Raw genomic sequence first — 11,406 nt, 5'->3', positions numbered from 1 at the left:
TAATAAACCATGTGTGCGTAAAGACTAGTACAAATTTTGTATTCCTGGATCAACCGATCCATTCATTATCGCTTGAGGTTTATCACTCAATTTAAGTATTTCTTGTGTAGTGCAGCCGTGCAGGTGTACTGCGCACATCGATACGCATGTCAACGACGTCCGGTCAGGTGGTCGTCGTCCACGGCATGGATGGTCAATTCCGCGGGCGGAAACGTCGCGCATGCAGTGGCCTTGCCCAATGCGAGCACGTCGCCGTTTGCAAGTGTGCCATCTATTATTGCTGCAGTTGAGCCTGAATTTCTGAACTCTTATCCTTACCGCCAAATGCGAACGCGATCGTCTCTGTTCCCAAGTGACAGAATACATGCGTGTCTTTCCAGCGATCGAGCGATCAACTTGAGCTGGCCGTGCAGTTCTACAGGCGCCGCTGATCGAGAAGGCGAGAAGCGACCGAAGGCCATCCAGAACGGCATCGGCACAAGTTCGACGGCGATCTTCGCGCACGGAACCTCGCAACAGCCGCGTACGTTCTCCTTGGCGTGCGCTGCGCTCCACTTCCCGGTGACGGCGACGGCAGGGGAGCAGAGCGGCCGGGGCCAGCGCCACCGCGCCGAACCTCTGAAAGGCAACCTCCTGGCTCCTGCAGTCCTGTTCCTGTACACATAGTGCGCGAATTGGAATCTCGCCAAAAGGAAAGATAAAAGAAGGAAATCTTACGAAATGTTGGTGGTGGGTCGGGATCTTTCGCCGTTGGAGCGTCCGTCTTGTTTGGTCACAATCGTGCTCGGAGATTCTTCTCGGATCCTTCCTTTTCCTGCCATCGTTGCCATTAACAAACCTTGGCTGTGATGCAGAGTCAGTACTTTTACTTTGTCTAATCCCCAAAAGCAGAGGCGGAGGTCGTCTGCTCTTTACGACTAGTGCCGAGGGCTGGCGGCGAGGCTCTCTTTAGTTCCGTCGAGTGGGGTGGGTTGTTCATGCCACGTCGCATCCCAGGAGATTCGCCGACGCTGACAGAGACAGACACGAGAGCATAGTAAAATCTCATGGGCCTGTTGCTCCACCTTCCTGGATTGTCTACCGGCCTCGCGCGCCAACTTGCGTGGAACGTGCCTGCCCGCCTGATTGGTACCTGCACTAAGCCGAACTCGTGATCCACGTACCGGAGAAGCTTTCACCGCGTGCCATCGAAGGAGGAAGAGCAAGGTTGCTCACTAAATTGCCGACGCCTTTTCCGTGTCGGGACGAGCGATTGCATTGGACGGGAAGAGGCGCCAGCCTCAGGTGATCGCCGGACGGCAACATATCAACGTGAGCTCTCATCCGGAAATACAACTTTGTATGTACATATGTATGGACCATCTCAATCGTTCATCTCAAATAAAAGATACTGATAAATCATACGTCACTATACCATAGTGGAATTTTCGTGTTCTCTCCGACCTCTCGGGCGAGTGGACGTGTGGCTAACAACGCAGCCAAAGCGTTAGCGGCCCTCGCCTCCATCGGGTCGCCGGCCGTCGTGCGATCGCGCGGCGCTGGGTCCGGTTGTTTCGCCTCCCTTATCTTTGTGCTGTTCGTGCAGCTATGTTTGGTCCGATTCATGTCGGGTCCCTCCTAGATACAGAGCGAGATGCAGATTCTGCGGTCGATCGCCATGCATGTCACGGGGCCCTTTCGGATCAAATAGCTACGTCAGTCTTCGGCTCAGCGGTGTCGTGGAGGATGGAAGTTCATGGGAAGCCAGCTGAATTCCGTCAGTCGGATCAGATCGATGTAGCCGGCCAAGGCAAACGGCATGACGAATTTCTTGTGAAAAAGTCTTGACTATTTGGTGCCACTCGGTAACACTTCAGCACTGTTGCATGTTAGCCGCGTTGATCTACGTACGCAGTATTGGTATGAATAAGTACCAGCCAATCTCCCGTAAATGAAAAGGTGTACAGGATGCCCAGGATGCCCTAAGCTTTTGGCCATCTTATTTATTTCTATTCTGTTGACTCTGGTGTCACTGTGAGCCATCCTTTTCATCAGGAACTAAGCGCCTTCCGTATTATTATTCCTTCACTGCTCCTTTTGCTAGTTGTGGGAACGATGAAGCTCCATGTATTCGATGGTTTTAAGATCATCTTCAACAGCTATCTCAAATTTTCATCCTCAAAATACTATTAAAGCATCACCTATCTCTACCACTGTAGTAGTACTGTATCACTGGATACAGACTCTGTCGACGAATTTCTAGTGCTACAGTACCCCCCGCAAAGTACTGTAGCACTAGAATCCTCAAATTTGCAGATCCTATTGGAGAGGGCCTAATCAAACGAAAATATATATTGAACAATGCTATACGATATTGCATGGATATCATGAGGGAAAAAAAACGTTTGTTCATTTTCCCTACTCCTTGTCCAAACACGGATTAGTTTTTTTTCTATTCAAGTTCTAGCACAAAGAAGTTGAGTAAATTTGCTCAAATACTATAAGCTATCCCATTTTTCATTGTTTTTTATACATAGGAAACAAAAAGTACTCCATCTCGGTCCACATAAGAAAATAAGAAACTGTCCAAAACAAATGTGGATATCACATTTTCTTAAGGGCATTGCTATCCTTCCAATGTCTGAAAAACCGATTTGTTTCGGTCGATGAACGACGGTAGTCGGATCTTGATTTGACGGTCCTCCTACCATCTTCCACTGTCTCATTCTTCTCCCTGTGAGCGTCGGCATCAATAGCTCCCCCGCCCGTCAGCTCGTACTCATCTCCGGCGGCTCTCCTGCTGCCCTCCTCCGCACTAAACAGGCTATTTTTGCACACCCTCACCACTGGCACTACCCAACCAGCAGTCCTCCGCCTATCGCGGCCAGCTACATTGTTGTCGCACCGCCTTGTCAACACCGTCGGTCCAGCCTGCGGCCTTGTGACTTCTGTCTAAGCCCGACAATGGAGAAATCCCACCGGAATCAAACTTGTTGCCGCTAACCTTTGTCGACTGAGAATACCCACGTTTTCAAGCGACTGAAGAATAGGAGGTGTGTTTGTTTAACAATTGTTTGAAACGCATGACTCTTACATGAATTTCGTAGGAATCAGTTCAGTTATTATATACATTGCATGCATTGAGATGGAAATACACTATTTGATTCCTCTTCACTACCCTTTTCAGTTAACCAGATCACAAACAATGGAAATTAGCAAGTACACGGTACATCGGCGACGCCAGCAGCCAGCTACAGCTAACAGCCTAGCATCACAAGAACAGTATCAATTTTCTTTTTCTTTTTTCCCTCACCGTGTGTTAATTAATTAACTAATAATTTGAGGACTGCACATACTAGGAGCCAATCATCTGCCTGTCTGTCCATCAATCTGTGCATATGTTTTTGATGCAATCGATCGATCAGTCGGTGGTGGCGAACGGTTTGTACACCTTGAGGTCGGAGATGATCCCGGCGACAGAGCCTGCGGCGGAGGCGACGGTGATAGTGAGGCAGGCGAGGCTGAGCAGCTGCAGGCACACCCACCTCGTGCTCCACTTGGGCACCTTCTTCTGCACGATGTACATCTCCACCGGGAAGTAGACGGTGAGCGGCCAGAAGCCTAGCGCGCCAAGGAGCCCGACCACGTCGTTGAAGAATGGCAGCAGCATGGACACCACCGTCGTCGCCACCACGAACGCCGTCCGCCACGTCAGCCGGAACATGTTCATCTTGTAGCACCTGCCACCGGAGCCGGAGAGGGAGAGCGGGACGTCGATCTCCCCGGTGATGTACCGCGACTTGGGCCACCTCTGCTGCGCCCACTTCTCGACGAAGGCGAACAGCGGCTGGCAGTAGACCTGGTAGGCGCCGACGAGGTGGACGACGATGGCGGCGTTGGCGACGTCGAGGAGCCAGAAGGGCTCGTAGAAGCCGAAGCCGGTGAGGAGGTTCCCCGGGGCGTTGTCGCCGAAGGCGGCGTAGCCCATGCACCCGCAGAGCATGTAGAAGAGCGTGGTGACGGCGACGCTGACGATGGTGGCGCGGCGCATGACCTTGGCCTCGGACGGCGGCGGCGCGCGGATGGTGTCCTGGATCTCGATGAGGATGAGGGAGTAGGAGTAGGCGAAGGCGATGTCGCCGAACGCCTGCAGGCTGCGCCACACCTTGTCCATCGGGGTCACCACGCCGACGCTGATGCCAGTGAGGCTGCCCTTGACGCCCTTGTTCGCGACCACCTGGACGATGCCGAGGCCGAGGCCGATGGTGGAGTAGGTGAAGGACATGAAGGCGGCCAGGATGGACAGCCACGAGATCTGGTCGAAGTCCGGGATCTGGGAGAAGAAGATTTCCGCCACGCCGAAGATGATCATGTATGGCGTGCTCGAGATGTTGCACGGATCTCCGTGTCCTTCCTTATGAAAGCAGTTCGCCCTCTTGATCGCCCTGTACAACATCACCATTCAAGCAATTAAGTTAAGCTGAGCTCAGCTCAACACATATCAAGAATTCAAGATCGCAGCTGACACGTCCGTTAATTTGGTACTCACAGCATGCTAATGGAGGCGGCAATGGTGTAGCCGATGGCGACGCCGACGATGTTGGCGTACTGCAGGAACCCACAGATCTGTACCTTGATGCCATCTGCTCGACGAAATGACAGAGTTAGCTCTGCAACTGCAAACAAACGGTAGATAACGTGCAACCGTGCATGCATGCGCACGGGGAAATAAAAGCGTACGTACTTAGGTTGGCGTTGACAGCGTCCATGTAGGTGTAGTTGCGCTTGCCGGTGCTCTCGTCGCCGGTGCGGTAGCAGTCGGCGAGCAGGGCGGAGGTGTAGTAGGTGACCAAGGAGAAGAGCAGCATGACGGCCGGGCCGGCCACCCAGCCGAGCTGCGCGATGGCCCACCCCAGCGACAACACCCCGGACCCGATCACCGCCGTGATAATGTGCGCGCTCGCCGTCCACATCGTCCCTTCATAACAGCACAGAGCACATCAGTCGTTGGTACAAGCACAACACAGGCAGTAGCTGGTGGCCACGCCGCTGCAGAGAGCTCCTTACCGGTGCGCTTGAGGCGGCCGTCGTCGTCGTAGCACTTGGAGCTCGCCGTGTGGCCGAGCTCAACGGATGACACCTCCATGGCCGCCACCGCTGCCAGGTAGTACTGCTTGGCCACACCGTTCTCCCCCAATCTCTTCACCTGTCACAACACCTTGGCTGTGAGACAGCAGCTAGAGCTCAATATATCGTATAGCAAGTAAAGTTCCTGCTCTAGCTCAAACAGTACTGACGGCTGAGCATCTGACTTACGTACCACTATATAGCTAGCTACTTACTGATCGATGAGACGACGAGCTAGGTAGTAAGGTGCTGAGCTGAGACACGTGATAATTAGCCGGGAGCGCGAAGACTCGGCGTGGAATTCAAAGGAGGGCGACGACTCGGGCACTCACTGAGCTCGCCTACCACTCCACCCGCTCGTGGTTGGCTAGTGAAGTGTGAGAGTGCAATTTATAGGCGCTTGCCTGGAAGCTGGGCGGCAGTTTGGGTTGGCGCCTGGAGGCCTGGGAATATTACACGGGCCTATGGTTTTTTCCCCCCTCGCATCAGGTTCCTAGCTATCTTTGGGATGAAATGGATGTCAAGGTCAGGACGATAATGCATGCGTCTTAATTAGCGCTACCGATGTCTACGTTCGTCGCCTCTGTAATTCTGGGAAGAATATATTGTGATGTCTCGCCCACTTGGTCATCTAGGTACGTAGATATGTTACTATGTTAGTGCCCGTTGATCTAAGTATGCGGCGAGTGGTTTTGATACACATTTCTCGTCTTACAATGGCCTTATGCACACACGAACTAGTGAGTGTACCTGAGCATTATGAAAAATGGTACTTTGGTGAATAAGGTTGTGTGACTTTTTTTGCGAAAAAATTTAATGATCTAGTCCAAGTTCATGTTTTGCAGTCCATTGGTATTTTACAAATTAATTTAGTTTTAAAATGGAGAGAACAAATTTTCCCAAGAAAGTGGACGATGCATGAAAAGAGTTCAAACGGCGCAAACGAAAACCAATGCCACACACACATATTGCTCGTTATAAACTATTTTAAGACCAATGTTTCTCTCAAAAGAGTAGTGAACCGCCACACGAAACACAGTTCAATGGCACAAAAAACAAAACAAAACAAAACGTGGTTGAAATATACTGGTCGGACCCAAGGTCGTCCTCTCCAGGCACAGATGATCGATATGCCAACTTGCAGCTCAGAATCTCACTCTCTGTCTCGCCACTGAGCTAGTAAACGATAGATTTCCATCGGCCAACGAGAACAGCACGCCTACCTAACTAATATTCCATCTGTTTAGAAATAATAGGTGTATTTTTTTTCTTCATCTTTAAAGTTAGATTTTAATTAAATTTTTTTACAAAATATATCACTTATAGCTAAAAAACTATGTAGTGAGAAATTATTTTAAATTATAAATCTAATTGTATATTTTTTATATACTAGATATTTTTATAATTTAGTTAAAGTATATAAAGATTAATTTTTTTTAAAAAAAATATGTCTACTATTTTTAAACGGACGAAGTATTACATGACCCTAATGCTTAACCAGCAGCCTGCATGCCCCCACAGGGGATCATCAGAGATCTCACTGGGGACAATGTACACTTACTAACACAAGCTAAGACCATCAAAACCTTGCAAGAAGATGCAAACGACAAAAGATATGATAAGATTGCAACAATGTACTATTAGCACATGCTATGCACACACTAGCTCAGCTTTCCATGCATGCACATGCACTCTCTTACCTCTGTAAAAGTCTCCTCTGCTGCTCCTCTCTCCCCTTCCAAGAACTCGAAGATAGATATTTTGAGAGAGAAATGCAGAAGAGATACTATAGATGGGATAGATTAAGCTTGGTGTGGTGTGGTGTGTCATGTATGCACACTGGCTGGGGTTTTATAAGGAGTATGGTGGTTAAGGGCTAGTTTAATGCAGCATCAGTGAAGGGAGGGTCCTTGGGCGTTTGTACCCCACGGGTTCTCGACCACCCTTTTGCTCCCGTGGAATATGTTCGGCGTCCCTCCCGGCCGTGAGATTTAATAAGTTGATTGCCCACTAGTGATCGTATCATGACCTTGTTCCCGGTGGATCATTCCCCTTTGTATCGCAGGAAAAGGGAAGACTTTGCCATGTTGGTTTTGCCCATTTCTGGTGCATCGAAATGTGGCTACTAACTCCTAAGGGCAAGTAAAGATGTACATGTAAGAGCTAAGATTTTGAAAGCTAGCTCTAAAGTGTCTTTCACTGTCAGTTTTACATCCAACAGTGAAAGTCATGCCCCAATCATTGCCGATTATACAACCGACAGTGAAAATGGTTTCAGGAGCCAAAAAGAAAAAAGAAAACCAGCTGGTTCAACTGTCGCCACCGCCGGCTCACTCCATCGCCGCTACCGTGCCAGCTCAGTCTTGCTCCACCCTACATAAGAAAACGTGGTGGCATGAAGGCTGCCACCACATCACACATGGTCATGCCTTGCTTGCCGCTGCCGCTTGCACCTTGCATGGCAAAGATCGTCACGAACAAAAGGCAGCAGATGACGTTGAGTGTTGGCCGGAGCTCCTCGCTATAGAAGGAGTGGTACTCGAGCATGTCGTCGCCGTCCTTCTTGACGCCGACCATGAGCATGGATGACACCACACTGAAGATCTCAGTGGCCATGGCGAGTCAGTCCTCGGGCCTTCCACGAGCCGCTCCCTTGAGGCGCACATCGTGGGTGCTGCTCTTGGTCACTCGTATCCGCCCGCCACCTTGGGCCACCAGCTCGGTCGCTCTTGGCCACCTGGATCCGCCCATCGCTGCTGTTGTGCCCTTGTCAGCCACCCCCATCCTTGGACCTATGAGGGTGGTGACGCCGATGAAGGTAAGGGTTTGGCGGTGCCCTTGGACCCGCCACCCTTGGGGTAGCCGCACGGCGTACCACCCTCCAAATCCCTATTGTCATCCTTGCCACCGCTCGCTCACTATCTCTCCCCCTAGCAAGATCCATGGCTGGATCCCCGTCGAATCACACTATGGATCTCACGAGGGGAGGAGGAGGAGGCCGGTGGGAGAGTATATAGGGATGGAGGCTGGTGGGAGAGTGTGAGGATCGGTGACGTCCTAAGAGGAGGGAAGATGAATTAGGACACTTAAAAACCTAAACCAAATTATTTCTAAAAACTTTACAAGACAAATCTATCTTAATTTCTATCTAAATGTGTTCTAGGTTTATCTAGTATGTCTACTCTACCGCTCAATAGGATTGCAACCTACTATAGCAAGGTAAATTATAAGTATGTAAATGCGAAAACGTAAATAATGTAGAGAGACAAACTCAGCATAAGGGATTTTTATCCCGTGATATCACTGGTATAAATGTCACCCCTAATATACGTTGGAGCTCAATAAAGGATATACTTCCAAGTGTCAAGTCTCTTCCGGTCATGGTTCTTGAGCTACCAAGTCATCAAGACAAGGTCTCAAGCACGATGAGCCACCAAGCCACCAAGGTAAGGTCTCACCACTAGCCTCTCTTCCGGTCACTTGCCGTCGTGATCACTTCAGAGCTTGAGCCACTAAGGCAAGGGTCTCCGCGTTCTCGTATACGTGTCTTGCCACCGCTCCACCCAGAGTCAGAGGGTCAACAAGCTTGAGCCACCAAGACCCAAGATGTTGGCGAGTCACCAAGACTCTAAGGCGCCGATGTACCACTCGGTACAAGTTAGGATCACTCCTTGATCCATTCTTCAAGCTGCAACACCTAGCTACAACTCACTCTAGGTCTATTAGCTTCCTCTGGACTCCAACAGCATGCCACACCTTCAAATGACTGAGTGGAGGGGTATTTATAGCTTCAAACCTACCAACTAGTTGTTTTCTCATTAGCTCAGAAAAGTTGTTAACACCAGATGATCCGGTGAGAATAGTAATACTAACATAGGATCATCCGGTGAGAACAAACTCAGAAACTAACCGTAGGAACTCCACTCAATGTCTCTGTAAATATAGGACACTCTGATGTGCCTTTAAATCTATCACCGGACCTTTCGGTGAGCCATCTAAGCCTTTGCATCTTCTCTGTGTAAGATGCTCTGTAAAAAAAAATTGAGCTACAAAAATTGAAAGATTTTGCATCTAGCTCTATTACCTCATTTAACTTTGAATGGGGATTTGGATATATGATGATCATGATTTTATCAATACGCCCAATCTTGTATACTTGGGTTCTTCGATTGAACATTTGCTCTATCTTATGAGCCAAGTATCCAAATCCTCATAGCCGCCTAGGACTTCAAGTCTTCTTTGAAACTCAAACCGATTATGGCCCTTCATATTGGTGATGATTTTCTTGGGCACTCAAATGGGTTGGTTCCACCACTAATGTTTTTTCCCAACCATATATGCAACCACATTACCATTGTTCTTCTTCTTGAGCTTGTAGTGGTTGCTTTTGGTCTTGGTTTTGTAGTTGGGTGGCGAAACTCTCATCATTTGAGCTTGAATCTTCATCCTCACCCATCCATATTCCCATGCTTGTAAATATTTTGGCTTTTCCCCTTGTCTTCTTTTTGCTTTTGGTCTTCTTCTTCTTCTTGATACGATCAATAGTTTTGACTAAGTCTTTCATGGATATTTGTTGATCAATCTTGACATTGATCTTCTTGATTTTCTTCTCTATTTGAGAGATGAGCTTGCCGATTTCAGGATCCATTTCTTCATCACTTGATGTGTTTTGCTCATCATCTCCATTGCTCTCTTCATCTCCATCATCTTCGCTTGAGCTTGACTCTTGTTCTTGCCTCATCATCTTCGTCTTCATATGTGGACATGATACTTGCTTGCTTGTGAGAGCAAGGTTCTTGATGTTAGATGAGGAAGAGGCTTTCACCCTCATGTTCGTGGTCATCTCATGGACAGTGATCTTACCGAGTACTTCACTTGGAGTCATCTTCTTGATGTCGTTGTTGTCGTAGATAATGGAGACTATCAACTTGTACTTTGGAAGAAGAGCTTAAAGTATTCTTTTCACCACTTGATCATCGTTAATTGTCGTCAAACCTAGCATATCTATCTCATTGATAAGAATATTCAAATGTGGGTGCATATCATTAGCACTTTTATGGGTAAATTATTTGATACTATTGAGCTTAGTACCAAGCACATGATATTTCTTATTATGCACATCTTTTATGCCTTTGTGTATTTCAATAAGACTATGCCAAATATCATGTGCATTTATAAGAGAATAAATATGATTAAATGCATCAACAATTAAAGATGATAAAATGATACTTATTGCCGTGATCACTTCGGAGCTTGAACTACCAAGGCAAGGGTTTCCGCGCCCCTGTACACATGTCTTACCGCCGCTCCACACCAAATCGGAGGGTCAATACGCTTGAGCCACCAAGGCCTAAGATGTCGGCAAGTCACCAAGACTTCAAGGCACCGATGTACCACTCGGTACAAGCTAGGATCACTCCTTGATCCCTTCTTCAAGATGCAGCACCTAGCTACAACTCACTCTTGGCCTATAAGCATTAAACACTATCTAATCTTGTGCTTAATCACTTTGGATAATCACTTTAAGCACTTTGGTGTGTTGGATGTCTTCTCAAGTGTATATGAGCTTTCTCTAGACTCCAGCATCATGTCACATCTTCAAATGACTGAGTGGGGTGTATTTATAGCCTAAAACCCGCCAACTAGCCGTTTTCTCAGCGGCTCAGAAAAACTGTTAACATCGGATGATCTGGTGAGAACAACAGTACTAACACCGGATCATCCGATGAGTACAAACTCAGAAACTAGCCATTATAACTCTACTCAATGCCTATGTGAACACATGACACTCCAGTGTGCCTAAAATCCATCATCGGACCTTCCGATGAGTTGTGAGGAACCGTCCAAATAGTATTCTAACTAATCATCAGGAGGATCATTATTCATGATCACAACCTCGACAATTAACCAGAATACCATTCCGGTAGTCCCGGCACGTGTTTTGTGCCTATGATCGGAACACATGCCTTCCAACTCAAATATCACAACACAGTTTAATAGAGAGCAAATAATTAAACTGGATTACAATTATTAAACATGCAACTGCTTCCACAATTTACAACAAAAGAGGAACAACAACAACTATGCAGCGGAAGAAAAACCTATACAACAAAAGAGTATGGAGCCGCATGCCCTTAGGCTCCATACCAAAAGCGCCGGAGTTCGGAGTAGAAGGTGCTACTCCTGCCCGCCACCCTGATCGGCAGGCACAAAGTAGCCGAACACCGCCTCTTCCTCGCCAACCTGAGAACCTGAAAACAACTTAAGGGCAGCACCCCTTAGTACGAAGGTACTAGCAAG

At 48.1% G+C, this 11,406-nt stretch overlaps 1 protein-coding gene across 4 annotated transcripts; it reads right to left on the bottom strand.

The window, feature by feature from the left end:
- Positions 1-3,119: 3,119 nt before the first annotated feature.
- Positions 3,120-6,891, bottom strand: LOC133885346 (amino acid permease 3-like). 4 transcript variants are annotated; one of them, XM_062325043.1, is made up of 5 exons: positions 6,807-6,891; positions 5,047-5,202; positions 4,724-4,957; positions 4,529-4,622; positions 3,120-4,424 (listed from the first exon to the last, which is right to left on the bottom strand). In XM_062325043.1, exons 2-5 carry the CDS (start codon positions 5,123-5,125, stop codon positions 3,401-3,403), a joined length of 1,431 nt encoding a protein of 476 aa, XP_062181027.1. In that variant the 5' UTR covers positions 5,126-5,202; positions 6,807-6,891; the 3' UTR covers positions 3,120-3,400. The 4 variants fall into 4 exon arrangements, with proteins under 4 accessions (XP_062181027.1, XP_062181025.1, XP_062181026.1 ...); XM_062325041.1 differs by lacking the exon at positions 6,807-6,891 and adding an exon at positions 5,300-5,484; XM_062325042.1 differs by lacking the exon at positions 6,807-6,891 and adding an exon at positions 5,322-5,484.
- Positions 6,892-11,406: the final 4,515 nt, after the last annotated feature.

Source organism: Phragmites australis, chromosome 11 (genome assembly GCF_958298935.1).
Source record: "Phragmites australis chromosome 11, lpPhrAust1.1, whole genome shotgun sequence".
In the NCBI taxonomy this organism is placed as follows: domain Eukaryota; kingdom Viridiplantae; phylum Streptophyta; class Magnoliopsida; order Poales; family Poaceae; genus Phragmites; species Phragmites australis.
Note: the sequence above shows the minus strand (reverse complement) of the source record. Positions and strands in the feature narration are given on the sequence as shown.

What these genes read in the sequence shown, in the direction of transcription:
- LOC133885346 (XM_062325043.1), bottom strand. Translation starts at nt 5,125, where the DNA reads ATGGAGGTGTCATCCGTTGAGCTCGGCCACACGGCGAGCTCCAAGTGC. An exon ending in CGGCCGCCTCAAGCGCACCG is followed by an intron (nt 4,958 to 5,046) that starts GTAAGGAGCTCT and finishes GCTGTTATGAAG; the next exon opens with GGACGATGTGGACGGCGAGC. An exon ending in CGCTGTCAACGCCAACCTAA is followed by an intron (nt 4,623 to 4,723) that starts GTACGTACGCTT and finishes TTCGTCGAGCAG; the next exon opens with ATGGCATCAAGGTACAGATC.